This window comes from Sciurus carolinensis, chromosome 2 (assembly GCF_902686445.1).
Source record: "Sciurus carolinensis chromosome 2, mSciCar1.2, whole genome shotgun sequence".
In the NCBI taxonomy this organism is placed as follows: domain Eukaryota; kingdom Metazoa; phylum Chordata; class Mammalia; order Rodentia; family Sciuridae; genus Sciurus; species Sciurus carolinensis.
This window is the reverse complement of record NC_062214.1, coordinates 7,729,528-7,746,975: the sequence shown is the minus strand read 5'-3', so window position 1 is coordinate 7,746,975 and position 17,448 is coordinate 7,729,528. Positions and strand designations below refer to the sequence as shown.

Genomic DNA, 17,448 nt, shown 5'->3' with positions numbered 1-17,448 from the left:
CTACCCAAGGTGTCCCTGTTTGCTGCTGAGGTCAGGCTATGGGATCAGCCATGGGTGAGTAACCTATTCAGATGGAAGGGGCCAGTCTTGGAATGGGAGGAGGGAAGTGAGAGTGTTCCCCATTTTCCCTGACTGGACCTTCCTGAGTCATGCATAAAACGACCTTTTAGAGGACAGTCCCCAAAGACAAAGTCACTGACTGTGCTTGAGTCCAGCGTGGTGCTGTTGGCTGTTCTGCCTTCCCTGAGCGCCTGCCCAGCCTTCTGCTTCCCGCGACTGCACTCCATAACGAAGCAGCAGCATCTAAGCCTTTGCTTTGGCTCTGCTCTCAAAGACCCAGCTAGGCTGGCTTCTGACCACTGTCACCCTTCTCCCCAGGACACTTTGCAGTCTCTACACATTCGAAATGGATGCTGCCATCTAAAAAGACAGCACTAATAGTAGCCATAGAGGGAGGTGGTAGTAACGCCGAGCCGGCAGCAGTTCCTGTCTTGAAAGCTCGAATTCTGGGCAGAGGAATTTCAGAAGCATCGGGCTGAACTGAGAACACAACAACGAATCGGAGGCACAAGTGTGAGGGTGCAGGAACTGTTCGCCGGTATTGCTGAATAAATTACAGGGGCGCCGCCTCCTCTGCGCCCTCTGGATTTCCCTCTCGCCAAGGCCGATGGTCCCCAGCTCCTTTTTAGGTGATGAGCAGGAACCTGCACGGCCCGGCGACCCTGTCCCGCGCGCCCCCTGCTGCCCGCAGCCGGCGTGCGCGGCCGTGCGCCACGCCCCCGTTCATGTCAGCCCACAGGGCGTCGCCTGGCCCTTTAATTGGCATGTACCAAGTCCTTCCAGGGTGCTTCTCGCCCTGAGCCCCAGCTGTGGGGAGTTGTGGGTCAGGGATCCTATAGGAAGGAATGTGGAAACGGCCTCCTATTTCAGGCCGCGCTCCGGGCCGGCAGCGAGCGAGCGCGGGCGCGGGGAGACTCGCGCCTCGGCCGCGCTCCCCGCCGCGCCGGGTGGTGCGGCCCCAAGATGGCGGCCACCATGAAGAAGGCGGTGAGTGCGGCGCTGGGGCGGAGGGCGGTCGGCGCGGCCGGGGCGGGCCGGGGCGCGGGGCGCCGCTCAGGGCTCGGACCTGGGGGTGCCCGGGGCACCTGGGCCGCCGGCCGGGACCCTCGGAGCCCTGGGCCGCCTCCGCCCGGGGACCGCGGCCCGACCTGGCTCCGGGCGCGGGAAGCCCGAGGCCCGTTGGTTGCGGCGGGTGTGCGCGTGCCCGCGGTGGGCTCCGCAGGCCTCGGGCGGGTGCGGGGGGCGGGTGCGGGGGCCGTGTGCCCGCGGGGAAGCGGAGGCCGGGCGAGGCAGGCGCGGGGCCCGGGCGCGGGAGAGCAGAGCGGGCCGTGCACCGTGGACGGCCCGAGCCCCGGGAACCGGAGAGCAGAGCGGGCAGTGTACGGTGGGCCGCCCGAGCCCCGGGAGCAGGAGAGCAGAGCGGGCAGTGTACGGTGGGCCGCCCGAGCCCCGGGAGCGGGAGAGCAGAGCGGGCAGTGTACGGTGGACCACCCGAGCCCCGGGAACCGGAGAGCAGAGCGGGCAGTGTACGGTGGACCACCCGAGCCCCGGGAGCGGGAGAGCAGAGCTGTCTGTGCACCGTGGACCTGCGCCCTGCAGGGTGAAGTCATAGGGTCTATTGAGGATGGGGTGTTGGGGCCCAGCGGCAGCGCATCTGTCATCTGCGTTCCTCGTGCGACTTAGGATGGGGACACCTGGACGCAGAGCAGGTGGTACTCGCGGGGTGACCCTACTGCTCCAAAGCAGAGCTGGAGCTCAGACTCAGACTCGGTCGTTTTGTTTCCCCACAGCCCATCTTCTAAATATGTATTTTATTTAAAAATTATACAGGGTATTGTGCGTATTTTACAGGGCACAGTGTGACATTTCATCACACTTTTTTTTTTTTTTTTACTGGAAAGCAAGCTAAACTTCCATTTGGGATTTATAGCCCGCAAGTCTTCCTAGGTGCTTACAGATATCTAGATAGGAGGAAAAGGAAATTGGGGTGGGAGAGAGGGGGAGTAATAATGGCTAATAAACATTGATGCTTTGTTGTGTGCTAGGCACAGTTCTCAGCACATTGCATTTATTTATTTTGGTTCACTACTGTTGGAAGATACTGTTTTTATCCCTATTTCGCAGATGAGGAAATGGAAGTACAGAGGCAAAAGCTAGGATTTATAAACATTTTCTTATTCCAGAATCTTTTTAACTGTGAAGCGCGTCTCTGATGAGAATCCCCTAGTTGAAGGGATTTGTTTTCATTCCCCTTTTAAAACCACTTTTAAAATGTGCTTCTTTGCTCTCCTGCTGTCTAGTACCATGTAGTCTATGCCTCCTGTGCATGCTGTGGGCTGACCAGCCATGCCCACTTGCCCAAGATTGAGGGAGAGCTAAACCTGGGAGTCAGGATGCATTGCTCACCCTGTGGTCTGTCACTTATAAATTCTTGTGTAGGAACAGAGTAAGGTCTGGGACCCCTGAGATTCAGGCAGGTACAAAACTAGGAGGTTCCCTTCCCCTTTGTTTTGTTAAGTTGGGTCCTCCCTGGTCAGGCCTTTAATTCCTTGGAAGACACTGGTTGTGGTTCACCCTGTTGTACTGATGTGGAAACCAGTGCAGAGACTGTGAATTTTGAGGAAGTGGAGGAAGAATGATTTGAACCGTGGGCAGATTATCAACCTTTTCCCCCTTTCATTCATCGAATATTTTTTTTGAGTGTGTGATATGACACAGCGTCAATTTTAAATGATGTAGATAACCATGTGGGCAATAATGAAGTTCTCATCCCCTTGTCTCATAGCAGGGTGGAACTCACGCCCTTGGGGAGAGGTGGGTCACACGGGAAGCTGAACTTTCCAACTCTAGTGGGAGCTATGAAGGGAAAGGGCTTTCGAGGTGAAGGCTAGAATTGGGGAGATCAGAGCAAGCAGTGAAACATGCAGACGATGAAGACGTCCACCCTAAACTGTTCATCGTCACCATCTTGTGCGTCACCAGTGAGCATCATCTTGTTCATCTTGTCTTTTCCCACCTGCCCACGCCCAGAATGAAAGTTGGCAGGTGTTATGAGGGTGGGGTTGAGGCTCTTGTCACAGTGCCTGGCACATAAGAAACACTAAATAATTGCCTAATGCGTGACTGTGTGCTTGAAAGGTGAATAAAAATCCAAAGCGAAATCAGAGGCTTGGTAGATACTTTTAAAAAAATAAAAATAAGCAGACTGAAACTGGCCAGTTTCCTTCTGGGGACCCAGCTGTCAGTCCTCAAACTCGGTGTAGGGCATGCCGGACCAGGTTCACTTCCTCCTAGAATCCCCTAAGATGGCAATTCTCGGGGAAGCCCAGGGAATTTTAATTTTCCCTAGAATCCTGGGCAGTCATATTTCTCATAGGCCCAGCAGAATTTTCTTCTACGTCTGCATCTCTTCTTTGTAGTGAGTCTGGATAAACAGTATTCAGGAGGTAAAGTGCTTAGCTATCATTTATTGAACAGTGACTGCATCCTCTGTCCCTGTGCTCAGTACTCATTTGATCACCACTGTAAGGAGAACTAGCCTCTCATTTAAAAGATGACAAATCTGAGGTGGTGCCAGAGAATTGAGTAATTTACCTAAAGTTCCTGCTTGGGTAGATGGGCGTCTACTGTGACTTTCCACCACTCTGCTGCTTTGCATACCAGAAAATAGCAACACTAGCAGTGACTACTGCCGGCTTCTCTGAAGGAAGGTGTTCCTGACCTTTTGGGATTGTGGATCCCTTTGAAAATCTGTGAAAGCTACCAAGACCACTTGCAAGAAGTGCGCACATTTTATGCATGCAGTTTCAGGGAGTAGATCAACCTCTCAATGTTTGTGAACCCTGAATTAAGAATTATTCTCTGAGCCCGGCACAGTGGCACACTCCTATAATCCCAGCAGCTTGGGAGGCTGAGGCAGGAGGGTCATGAGTTCAAAGCCAGCCTCAGCAACCTGAGACCCTGTCTTCGAATAAAAAATAAAAATGGACTGGAGTGTGGTTCAATGGTTAAGCACCCATGGGTTCAGTCCCTGGAACTCAAAAAAAGAATTGCCCTTTCTGCCAAAATGCAGGTTCAGGAAACAGAAGCATTCTAGAATAGCAGTATACAAACAGAAGCCACTGCTCTTGGCCATTGAAGGTGGTGACTTACCCCTGCTGTGAACCACCCCACAGGACAGGGTGCAGGAGCAGTGGTACCCTTTTGACTCACACCAGTTGCAGGCCTGAACCCTGGTGGGAGAGCCCCTGCTAGGAGTTGGGCACAGGGTCCAGTTGCTTGCTGGTGGTTACCCTTTGGTGGGGCTGCAGCAGGAAAGAGCGGTAGCCAAGTTCTCTGTGGCACTTTCACTTTCTTAAGTGTTCCGAAGCCCACGTGCACCTGTATATTTGAGTCTGATCCAGCATGGTTTAGATTCAAATTCAGAAACAATTAGTTTTACTTGTGTCAGGCAACTCTCCTAAGTACTTTTACATGAATTACCCTTTAAAATCCTCATGATAGTAAACACAGCTCTAAATACATGCTGAGAGTTTTTGGAGCTTAGTATTTAACTAAAATGGCATAAACTTTGCAGGCAAGGAGGAGCTCTAGAATTCTCCATTTTCTCTTCCCTCAGGGAATCAGTAGTTCTTATATGGGCAGAATTACTTGAATGCCAAGATACCTGCATACAGGTGTTCCTGTGGCTTCTTTAGTGTAGCTCTCTGTTTCCCAACTTCATAAACATCATGTGGGATTGAACACTCAAAGCTAGCATATCATGACCTAAGGGACTTTTCAGGACAAGCTTTGGGTCTGGTGATAGGCCCTATGCATGTGAAATGGCTTATTGGGAACATCCTAATGAAAGGGAGGGCTCACTTCCGGTGTCTACCTTTATATTCTGGCTACTGAGATGTCTTGCTTGAGACTACAGGTTGACTTTGAAGTACTGGAGAAAAAAAAGTCCGTATATCTTATGTCACGGGTCATAAGAGACAAGGTAAAGGATGGAGTGTGGATATTGTGAACTCATTTCTATCATTGGCAAAAAAGCTGGTAATCCTTATTGGAGCTGCATTTATTATATAGTTATGATAAATTATGTGTGTTAATAGATAATGTAGCTTCAGTAACAACTATTTTTATACCATACATCTTTAGTCTTTTATAATAAGAGTACCTGTTTTATAAATGAGGGAAGCCCTAAGGAGAGTCTGGTATTTAATTTTATTTATTTATTTATTTTAATATGTAGAACCCACTTGAGAACCTGATGAAATCCAGGAACTTACTGCTACTATTTCTAAGGATGAACAAACTCATGGGCACATGTACACACGTGTACATTTTTACATTCCATTTCTTAGAACTCACAGACCTGGCTGTGAACTCTTGGGGCCAAGTTGAAATCTGGCTCCTTTCTTTGCTGCCTGTATGCCTTTGGGCAAATTATTTAAACTCTGCCACACTTTTTCCACCTGTAAAATAGCAGCATGATCCCCTTATTGAGACTGGTGGGGGAATTAGTACAGATGAGCAAATGCTTAGAAAGTTCTTGGTGTATAGTACAGGTCTGTCAGTGTTAGCTGTTAGCTCTAGGACTTCATGCTTTATATCATGCAGGCGTTCTTTATGTGCAGTTTTAATCACATTACATGCTAAATTTTTTAATATTAATCTTGTGGATTTTCATCATTTTATAAACTTTAATTTATTTTTTTCTTTTTTTTAAATTTATTTTTATTGTAAACAAATGGGATACATGTTGTTTCTGTTTGTACATGGAGCAACAGCATACCATTTGCGCAATCATACATTCATATAGGGTAATGAGGTTTGATTCACTCTGTTATTTTTTCCTTCCCCCCCACCCCTCCCACCCCTCTTTTCCCTCTATACAGTCCTTCCTTCCTCCATTCTTGCCCCCCTCCCACCCCCCATTATGTGTCATCATCCGCTTATCAGTGAGATCATTCGCCTTTTGGGTTTTTGAGATTGGCTTATCTCACTTAGCATGATATTCTCTAATTTCATCCATTTGCCTGCAAATGCCATAATTTTATTATTCTTTATAGCTGAGTAATATTCCATTGTGTATATATATATATATATATATATATATATATATATATATATATACATACATATATACCACAGTTTCTTTATCCATTCATCAACTGAAGGGCATCTAGGTTGATTCCACAGTCTGGCTATTGTGAATTGAGCAGCTATGAACATTGACGTGGCTGTATCTCTGTAGTATGCTGATTTTAAGTCCTTTGGGTATAGGCTGAGGAGTGGGATAGCTGGGTCAAATGGTGGGTCCATTCCAAGTTTTCTGAGGAATCCCCACACTGCTTTCCAGATTGGCTGCACTAATTTGCAGCCCCACCAGCAATGTATGAGTGTACCTTTTTCCCCACATCCTCTCCAACACCTATTGTTGCTTGTGTTTTTGGTAATCGCTATTCTAATTGGGGTGAGATGGAATCTTAGTGTAGTTTTGATTTGCATTTCTCTTATTACTAGGGATGGTGAACATTTTTTCTTATGTTTGTTGATTGCTTGTAGATCTTCTGTGAAGTGTCTGTTCATATCCTTAGCCCATTTGTTGACTGAGTTATTTGTATTCTTGATGTAGAGTTCTTTGAGTTCTTTATATATTCTGGAAATTAGTGCTCTATCTGAAGTATGAGTGGCAAAGATATTCTCCCACTCTGTAGGTTCTCTCTTCCCATTGCTGATAGTTTCCTTTGCTGAGAGAAAGCTCTTTAGTTTGAATCTATCCCAGTTATTGATTCTTGCTTTTATTTCTTGTGCTATGGGAGTCCTGTTAAGGAAGTCTGATCCTATGCCGACATGTTGAACATTTGGACCTACTTTTTCTTCTGTAAGATGCAGGGTCTCTGGTCTGATTTCAAGGTCCATGATCCATTGTGAGTTGATTTTTGTGCAGGGTGAGAGATAGGGGTTTAGTTTCAATCTGTTGCATATGGATTTCCAGTTTTCCCAGCACCATATGTTGAAGAGGCTATCTTTTCTCCATTGCATATTTTTGGCCCCTTTGTCTAGTATGAGAAAATTGTATTTATTTGGGTTTGTGTCCATGTCCTCTATTCTGTACCATTGATCTGCCTGTCTATTTTGGTGCCAGTACCATGCCATTTTTGTTACTATTGCTTTGTAGTATAATTGAAGTTCTGGTATTGCGATACCCCCTGTTTCATTCTTCCTGTTAAGGATTGCTTTAGCTATTCTGGGTTTCTTATTCTTCCAGATGAATTTCATGATTGCTTGCTCTATTTCTGTAAGGTCCGTCATTGGGATTTTAATTGGAATTGCATTGAATCTGTATAGCACTTTTGGTAGTATGGCCATTTTGACAATATTAATTCTTCCTATCCAAGAACATGGGAGATCTTTCCATCTTCTAAGGTCTTCCTCAATTTCTTTCTTCAATGTTTTGTAGTTTTCATTGTAGAGATCTTTACTTCTTTGGTTAGATTGATTCCCAAGTATTTTATCTTTTTTGAGGCTATTGCAAATGGACTTGTTTTCCTCTTTTCCCTTTCAACTGTTTCATCGCTTGCGTATAAAAATGCTTTAGATTTACGCGTGTTGATTTTATAGCCTGCTATTTTGCTGAATTCATTGATGAGGTCTAGAAGTTTTCTGGAAGAGTTTTTTGGATCCTCTAAATATACAGTCATGTCATCAGCGAATAGTGACAGCTTAAGTTTCTCTTTTCCTATTCGTATCCCTTTAATTTCTTTGGTCTGCCTAATTGCTCTGGCTAGAGTTTCGAGAACAATGTTGAATACAAGTGGTGAAAGAGGACATCCCTGTCTTGTTTTAAATGGAATGGTTTCAGTTTTTCTCCATTAAGAATGATGTTGGCCATGGGCTTAGCATAAATAGCCTTTACAATGTTCAGGTATGTTCCTACTATCCCTATTTTTTCTAGTGTTTTGAGCATGAAGGGGTGTTGTATTTTGTCGAACGCTTTTTCTGCGTCAATTGAAATAACCATATGATTCTTATCCTTAAGTCTATTGACATGATGGATTACTTTTATTGATTTACAGATGTTAAACCATCCTTGCATTCCAGGGATGAACCCCACTTGATTGTGGTGCACGATTTTCTTAAAATGTTTTTGGATATGGTTTGCCAATATTTTGTTAAGGATCTTTGCATCTATATTCATCAAGGATATTGGTCTAAAATTTTCTTTCCTTGATGTGTCTTTGCCTGGTTTGGGTGTGAGGGTGATATTAGCTTCATAGAATGAGTTTGGTAGGGTACCATCCTTTTCTATTTCCTGGAATACTTTGAGAAGTATTGGAATGAGATCTTTGAAGGTCTTGTAGAACTCAGCTGAGAATCTGTCTGGTCCTGGGCTTTTCTTGGATGGTAGATTTTTAATGACTTCTTCTATTTCATTGCTTGATATTGATCTGTTTAAATCGTGTATGTCCTCCTGGTTCAGTTTGGGAGGAGCATATTTCTCTAGAAATTTGTCAATGTCTTTGGTAGTATCTATCTGAATACAGATTTTCAAAGTAGCTTCTCATTATGTTCTGTATCTCAGTGGTGTCTGTCGTGATATTTCCTTTTTCATCACGAATTTTAGTAATTTGAGTCTTCTCTCTCCTTCTCTTTGTTAGTGTGGCTAAGAACACACCAACAAAGAACCAACTTTTTTTACTTTTTCAAAGAACCAACTTTTAGTTTTGTCAATATTTTGAATTGTTTCTTTTGTTTCAATTTCATTGATTTCAGCTCTGATTTTAATTATTTCCTGTCTTCTAGTACTTTTGCTGTTATTCTGTTCTTCTTTTTCTAGGGCTTTGAGCGGCAATGTTAGGTCATTTAGTTGTTGACTTTTCATTCTTTTCTGGACTGCGCTCCATGCAATGAATTTTCCTCTCAGTACAGCTTTCATAGTGTCCCAGAGATTTTGATATGTTGTATTGTCGTTCTCATTGACCTCTGAGAATTTTTTTTATCTCCTCCCTGATCTCTTTCGTTATCCATGTTTCATTTAATAGCATATTATTTAGTCTCCAGATGTTGGAGTAATTTCTGTTTTTATTTTGTCATTGATTTCTACTCTCAGTCCATTATGATCTGATAGAACACAAGGCAGTATCTCTATCTTTTTGCATTTCCTAAGGGCTGCTTTGTGGCATAACATATGGTCTATTTTCGAGAAGGTTCCGTGTGCTGCTGAGAAGAAAGTGAATCCGCTCGTTGATGGATGGAATATTCTATATATGTCTATTAAGTCTAGGTTATTGATTGTGTTATTGAGTTCTATGGTTTCTTTGGTTGGTTTTTTGGTTGGAAGATCTACCTAGTGGTGACAGCGGTGCATTAAAGTCACCCAGAAATATTGTGTTGTGGACTATGTGATTCCTGAAATTGAGAAGGATTTGTTTGATGTACAGGAATGCACCATTGTTTGGGGCATAAATATTTACTATCGTTATGTCTTCCTGATTTATGACTCCCTTAAGCAGTATGAAATGTCCTTCTTTATCCCTCCTGACTAACTTTGGCTTGAAATCCACTTTATCTGATATCAGGATGGAAACCCCCGCTTTTTTACTGAGTCCATGTGCGTGGTAGGTTTTTTCCCATCCTTTCACCTTTAGTCTGTGGATGTCTTTTTCTATGAAATGAGTCTCTTGCAGGCAGCATATTGTTGGGTCTTTCTTTTAATGCATTCTGCCAGTCTGTGTCTTTTGATTGATGAGTTTAGGCCATTAATGTTCAGGGTTATGATTGAGATATGATTTGTATTCCCAGTCATTTGGCTTATTTTTGGTTTTTAAGTTGACTTGGTTTCTCCTTTGAGTGGTTTTTCTCTAAGGTAGTTCCTCCCTTTGCTGACCTCCATTGTTGTTTTTCATTTCCTCCTCGTGGAATATTTTGTTGAGAACATTCTGTAGCGCAGGCTTTCTATTTGTAAATTCTTTTAACTTTTGTTTATCATGGAAGGATTTTATTTCATCTTCAAATCTGAAGGTTAGTTTTGCTGGGTATAGGATTCTTGGTTGGCAACCGTATTCTTTCAGAGCTTGAAATACATTGTTCCAGGCCCTTCTAGCTTTTAGAGTCTGGGTTGAAAAGTTGACTGCTATCCATATTGATTTCCCCCTATATGTAATCTGATGCTTTTCTCTCACGGCCTTCAAAATCCTATCTTTATTTTGAATGTTAGGCATTTTCATTATAATGTGCCTTGGTGTGAATCTGTTGTGATTTTGTGCATTTGTTGTTCTGTAAGCCTCTTGTATTTGATTTTCCATTTCATTCTTCAGGTTTGGGAAATTTTCTGATATTATTTCTTTGAATAGGTTGTTGATTCCTTTGGTTTGTGTCTCTGTGCCTTCCTCAATCCCAATAATTCTTAAATTTGGTCTTTTCATGATGTCCCATAGTTCTTGGAGATTCTGTTCATGATTTCTTACCATCTTCTCTGTTTGGGCAACTTTATTTTCAAGATTAAATATTTTGTCTTCATTGTCTGAGGTTCTGTCTTCCAAGTGGTCTAGTCTTTTGGTGATGCTTTCCATTGAGTTTTTTATTTGGTTTATTGTTTCCTTCATTTCAAGGATTTCCAAATTTTTTTTTTTTTTTTTTTTTTTTGAGAATCTCTATCTCTTTGTTGAAATGATCTTTTACTTCCTGCAGGTGCTCTTTCAGCTTATTGGTATTATCATTCATTGCCTTCATTCGCTCTCATCTCATCCTTTGCTTCGCGAATCATCTTAATCATGTATAATCTGAAGTTCTTTTCTGACATTTCTTCTAACATACTGTCATTGGATTCTCTTACTATAGAATCTAGATTTGTTTGGATCATTTTCTTCCCTTGTTTTTTTCATGTTGTTCATGTATCTTCCCCGCTAGCAGTGCAGATATGGGGTATTGCAGATTTCCCCCTATAGGCTTATAGTGGCCCTATAGGTTTCCAAAACCCTTTCTTTAAGGGGAGATCAATATTAGCAGTGCCCAATTCAGACACTATGCAATCCTAGACCAAATAGCCCCTATGAGGACAATAACAAAATTGTTATAATAAACAGAATGAGTTCAAATATTATCTTCAGTAAAACAAACAGATTTGCAATAAGGTCTGCAGTTTCAAATGGAGGACAAAGAGGATGCAGAGGGATGTAGAATGTGGCTGTTAATGGGTTAAGAAAAGAATATACAGAAGTTCTAGATGATAGAAAGGGTGAGAGTGTAATCAAAAGAAATTGGATGTTAGCATGCAAAAAAGGGAGAAAAAGACTTTGAGGGAACAGGTAAAAGGAAAAGAGAGCAAGAAAAGTAAAGAAATAAAAACTTAAATTTTTTCAATAAGGAGAAAAAAGAAAATCTACAGTATAACAGTCATATAGTAATGAAACCTCCCAGAGTTCAGTAGCCTGATGCATGAGAGGTACCTGACAATGAGCTTCAAGCCTCCAGCAGGCATCTCAGGATGGGATTTACTCCACCTAAAGATCAGAGCTACGGCTTCCAGGATTATCCAAGATGGCTGCTCTGGCTTCCAAATGTGTTGGCAAATGGGGAGCTGCAGCTCAGGGTGTGGTCATGGTCAGCAGGAGGTCCTGGAGGCGGGATGCGTTTGGTCAGGCAGGGGTCCTGGAGGTCGGGTGTGTTTGGTGTGGTTGTTGGATCTTGGGGGCCGGTTGCAATCAGCCAGTCTGGGGTCCTGGTGATAGGGCGCAGTCAGTTGGTCTGGGGATCCTGGCAGCAGGGAGCAGTAAGTTGATGTGAGGTCCCGAGAGGCAGGGAGTGATCAGTTGTGCTGAGGGATCCTGGAGACGGGGCTCAGTCAGTCCAGCCAGGGGTCGTACGGGGCCTGGCTGTTGTCTCAAAATGGCGGCAGCCACGTGTCTATAAACATTTAATGTTTATCATTTTATAGTGATTTGTGCCTTATTAAAACATGTAAACAAGCTTTACATTATAATAAATATAATTTTTTTATGTATGGAGTATAACCACTGAATACCGGTTTGACTAAAAACTATACACTCTATCATATTTATGATCTTCACAACATGCTTACACAAGATTTAACTGCATGGGGGAAAAAATCTAATAAGAGGCATTTATAAGCATTATTTGATCAGATACTTTTTGCTCCCTGGGTTATCTTGATGAAAGAATGTTCTGCCTTGGGCAATTCTGCTCTTGGACAAAGATTAGCTGTTTCTTTTTTCTGATTTACTAATTGTTGTTTATAATGGAATGTCTGTGTAATTTAGGAATTATTTTCTAGGATGTTAGAAAAAATTACAGATTTATGAACAAATCTTAAGCTCATGGGGCAAAAGTTAACTAAGGCATTTGTGATATTCTACACCTTTTATGATTCTGGACTCATTAGGATAGTTTAAGTTATTTTAGTGCAAACAGCTAACCTAATACTTCTCCATTAAAATTCTACAAAAAATTAAAAACTTTTTTCAGGCTGCAGAAGATGTCAATGTTACTTTTGAAGATCAGCAGAAGATAAACAAATTTGCCCGGAATACGAGTAGAATCACAGAGCTAAAGGAAGAAATAGAAGTAAAAAAGGTATTGGACATTTTTATCTTATTTCAGAAAAATAAAAGTTGTTTATATGCTGGCTTTTTAAAATTGAACTCGGTGAAGTGTGTCTCTGGGGGCTCTCGTTGATGACACAGTGTGCTCTAAGTAGAAAGTCATTTTTTTAAGGAATGTGAGAGCAGAATTGGTGAGGGCCTGGAGTCTAGGCTGAGGGTCCAGAAGCAGGTTCTAGAACTATGTCTGAGAGAACTTGACCAGGGATGCAACTGCTCTTTCTCCACTGACCCCAGAGCCAGCAGCCTCCGTGGTGAGGAGGCTGCCCCTGCAGACCTCAGAGCCCCAAGCCACAGCTGCTGCAGCCCCGTGTCCTGGAGGCCTGTGCCCCAGCCTCTCTGGCAGCTTTCCCAAGATGTTCCCCAGTTCTTGTGCATTTGATTGGTGGAAAGTAAACTATTATTTTCTTTCACCCCATCTCACCAAGCAAGGCTGAGAAAGGTAGGTTTGTTTCCTGGTTTTTTGTTTGGTTCTTGTGGGAAGGCAAGCTTCATCAGTGGGAAATTGTTAGAGTAGAAATGTGGAGCGATCACAGATACCGGCAGTCCCCTTACAGTGCTGACAGCTGTCTGGAAACATCCAGAGGACAATGTGTTAGCTCCTAACTGATCCATGTGAAGTGTCATCTAAGGGTGAGAAGTTAGTCTATTTTAGTGTGGTGATACCTTTGTGAAAGGGCACCTCAGAAAGTTGGTGTCCCCATATTGAACCTGGCTCTTAGTTCTGTCAGGGAAATTTGAAAACGTTTTCATTGGTGTTCACTTTGCATTTATAGAAACAACTCCAAAATTTAGAAGATGCCTGTGATGACATCATGCTTGCAGATGATGACTGCTTAATGATACCTTATCAAATTGGGGATGTTTTCATTAGCCATTCTCAAGAGGAAACACAGGAAATGTTAGAGGAAGCAAAGGTATGTGGAAGTCTTTCCTGGGCAATAAAGTCTCCTTCTTGATAGGACTTGCATTACTTTAGAGAATGTGTGATCATGGGCGGAGGGAAGTCGTGGATTCCGAGTTAGGCTAGTGGTTTGTCACAGTGTCCCAGGCAGGCTCTGAATGATTTGCCAGCATAATCTCACTTAATCTTAGTGATGATCCATTTTTGTCCCAGTTTGAAATGAGAAGTAGAGGCTTAGAGAGGTTATGGGGTGTATTCATAGAGACATGTAAACAGTGGTCTTCTGACGCTGCAATCTTTTTCTAACTAAAAATACTTAAAAAGTACAGCATATTATAAAGAAGAAAAGAAAAATTCCCTGTAATCCCACTATTTGAGATAAGCATCCATGGGGAATGTTTTCATGGGTTTCTTTCACGTTCTTCCCCTCATTCTCTGTGTAGTTTGCTCCATGCTTTGTTTAATGTTATTTATCTAGCACGTGTTCTTTGGGAACCTTCTTGGGCTCAGGCAGAATTATGTCATTTTCTATGGCTTGTTTACTGTCATCTTTAATACTGTGTAGTTGGACATTGATTTAGCTCACCACTTTTATTAACATCAACTTGTCTCTAGTATTTTGTGATAGTAACGTCACAGTGAGCATTCTTATACATAAATCTTTGTTTACTTTTAGAAAATTGTTTTGAGGAAATGATCAGAGAAATGTAATTACTGGGTCAGTGTGTGGATTCTTTAACACTGCTTGAGACACGTGATGCACTGTGTGCAGTTACTCACTATTTCGCACGACCTTGGCTGTCTATGAGAAGACGGCCACAGAGTGCCTGTGTGAGAAGCCAAGGGCATTCAGACATTTCCTTAACTTTTCCTTTATTAACTTGAATATTACTTAAATAGATAATCTTCCTTATTCAAATGTCTAAAACAGCAAAACTGCCCATGCATCAAACCCATACCCAATAAGCCTGTGAAACAACATAGGTAAATGGGTTCGTATGGCTGTGCTCCAGTGAGACTGTATAGGACCGAGTTTCAGGCTGGATTTGACCTGTGGGCTGCCATTTACCCACCCCGTCCTAGAGCAGAGGGTTTCAAGGAAGGGTGATATGATTGGACTTGTAATTTTAAAATAATTTTCTAGTCTTATTTTACTGATTAGATTTTCTGATATAGAAATTTTATCTTTTCCAATAGGGACATGTCTTGTTTCTGATTCTCTATGTTTGCACATGTGTTTGTGTGTGTTACTGGGGATCAAATCCAGGGGCATTTTATCACTGAGTGTTTTAGCTGTTTCCCTGCTGTAACTTAAATGATCTGACCAGCACACTTAGAGAGGAGGAAAGGTTTATTTGAGAGCTCATGGTTTCAGAGGTCTCAGTCCATAGAAGGCTGCCTCCATTCCTTAGGGCTTGAGATGAGGCTGAACATCATGGCAGAAGAGTGTGGCAGAGGGAAGCAGCTGGCATCATCAGGAAGCAGAGAGACTCCACTCGCCAGATACAAATATATACTCCAAGCCATGCCCAGTTCCCACCTCCTCCAGCCACACCCACCACTTCAGTTACCACACAGTGAACCCCTGTCAGGGTATTAAATCACTGATTGGGTTAAGACTCTTACAACCCAATCATTTGTCCTCTGAACCTTCTTGCATTGTCTCACGTTAGCTTTTGGGGACACCTCATATCTAAACCATAACACTGAGCTATAGCCCAGTCCGTTTTATTTTGAGCGGGTCTCCCCAAGTTCCAAGGCTGGTCTCAAACTTGTGATACTCCTGCTGCAACCTCCCAGGTGGCTGGAATTATGGGCATGGTCCCTAGGCTATTTCTCTTTTTTGTCTTGTATTAGTGGCTCTCAAACTTTTAGCAGGCATTAGAATTAGAATCTCCCATGGACTTGTTAAAAATCCATGTTGGGGCTGGGGTTGTAGCTCACTGGTAGAGTGCTTGCTTAGCATATGTGAGGCCCTGGGTTTGATCCTCAGCACCATATAAAGATAAATAAATGTGTTGTGTTCATCTACAACTAAAATACTCATATATATATATATATATAAATAATTCATATACATATATACTTGATGTTGGGTCCAACATAAGGAAGTTCTGGTTCTTGAGATCTGGGGTGAGACCCTAGAATTTGTATTTTTAATAATTACAGGTGCTTTTACCCCAATACTCGCCAGAGGGCCATAGTTGAGAACCACTGGTTAGACTTCTAAAAGAGTAACATTGCCCTACTAAGTGTTCTTTGTTCCTGATGCCAACATGTTAATGAGTGTGCCGTCTTTGTGGGCAAAATGGCTGTGACTTGCTACCTTCCAAAAGTTAGCTCCAGAGGCCTCATGATGACAACTGCCAGATTTTGACCGGAGGCTGTTATTCTTAACTTTTGTTGGTTTTGTGTGTTTTTATCATTTCTTCATCATAGTTACTTTTGTGGGGGTTGGGACAGGCTGTGTCGGAAGGCAGGTTCATGGTAAACTGTTTACAGAAGTCTGTATGTGGTTCTTCCTATATTAGGTTATGGCAATTTAAGAATTAATTTTCTTTCAGCTGCGACGGTTTTTAGACTAGTAAAAACTGAGAAACAGTCATGATTTATTCTGTGATTAAGTATGGGCCTGAATTAGACTTTTGTCTCAGACCTAATTATCAGCTAATGCCTATCCAAGTTTAGGAAGTTCTTGACCTGAAATTCTTTCCAAATATTATTTCAGACACAGATGCTCTGAAACCAACCAACTGAATAGAATTAATTTACTTTTTTTTTTTCCCCCCAGAAAAATTTGCAAGAAGAAATTGACGCCTTAGAATCCAGAGTGGAATCAATTCAGCGGGTGTTAGCAGATTTGAAAGTTCAGTTATATGCAAAATTTGGCAGCAACATAAACCTTGAAGCTGATGAAAGTTAAACATTTTATAATACTTTTTTTTATTTGTTTAATAAACTTGAATATTGTTTAAAATGATAATTTCCCTTCTTCAAATGACATGGAAAGGAAAACTTTCTCTTAAAATTTTTCATTTATTTAATGGAAACTTGCCTACGTTCACATGTCTTGCTTATTTATTTTATATTTTTGAAAAATACAGTATTCATCTATGTATTTTGCATAACTGTTATATCAAGTTTAGGGGCTTTACGTCATGTTATTAAAATCAGTTAAGCAATCGTCTATGCTTCTATATTATTTAGAATACCTGTTGCAGTTTCATTCATAAATTTAAGTCATGTCCTGTTTTTGTGTCTGGTATCAGTTGCTGTGTGAGGATGGTGCAAACCACAAAAAGATGTACAGTCTTGCACGTGCCTGCTCAGCTTACAACAAAAACTTTGTCATTTGCTGAAAACAAGTGTATATAAATATATGTAATAGACATATTCAACAAATGTTGAATATATTTTTTACCTATCACTGTCATAGATGCCCGTAAATGAATGGGTAGTCTCCAGACATGTTGAGGCATGTCAAGCTTTTTTTTGATCCTGGGGATTGAACTCGGGCACAGCCCTTTTTATTTTTTATTTTAAGACAGGGCCTCACTAAGTTGCTGAGGCTGGCCTTGAACTTGGGATCCCCCTGCCTCAGCCTCCCAAGCTGCTGGGATTATAGGCATGTACCACTGTCATTTGTCACCTGGCCATGTCAATCTTCATATAAATGAAGCCAGGACTGGGGACAGGGGGGTAGTGTAGAAATAGGGGATCCGGTCAAATAGAGGAAATGGAGCCATGAAAGCCATCTTCCTCTGGAAGTCGGGAGACTGCCCCCGGGAGAAAGGAATGTCAAGGATCTCGGAGCCCATTGATTACCAAATTTCCCTGTACTTGTCAGGGACTATAGGCAAGGAGCTGCTAATT

General features: G+C 42.4%; 1 protein-coding gene across 3 annotated transcripts; it reads left to right on the top strand.

Annotated features, from left to right (window-relative positions):
- The first annotated feature begins 858 nt into the window (after window positions 1-858).
- Pfdn4 (prefoldin subunit 4) lies at window positions 859-16,762 on the top strand. Of its 3 annotated transcripts, none has more exons than XM_047540782.1 (4): window positions 859-1,047; window positions 12,538-12,645; window positions 13,448-13,588; window positions 16,367-16,762. In XM_047540782.1, exons 1-4 carry the CDS (start codon window positions 1,024-1,026, stop codon window positions 16,496-16,498), a joined length of 405 nt encoding a protein of 134 aa, XP_047396738.1. In that variant the 5' UTR covers window positions 859-1,023; the 3' UTR covers window positions 16,499-16,762. The 3 variants fall into 3 exon arrangements, with proteins under 3 accessions (XP_047396738.1, XP_047396739.1, XP_047396737.1); XM_047540783.1 differs by lacking the exon at window positions 859-1,047 and adding an exon at window positions 1,350-1,660; XM_047540781.1 differs by lacking the exon at window positions 859-1,047 and adding an exon at window positions 2,976-3,041.
- The last annotated feature ends 686 nt before the right edge of the window (window positions 16,763-17,448 follow it).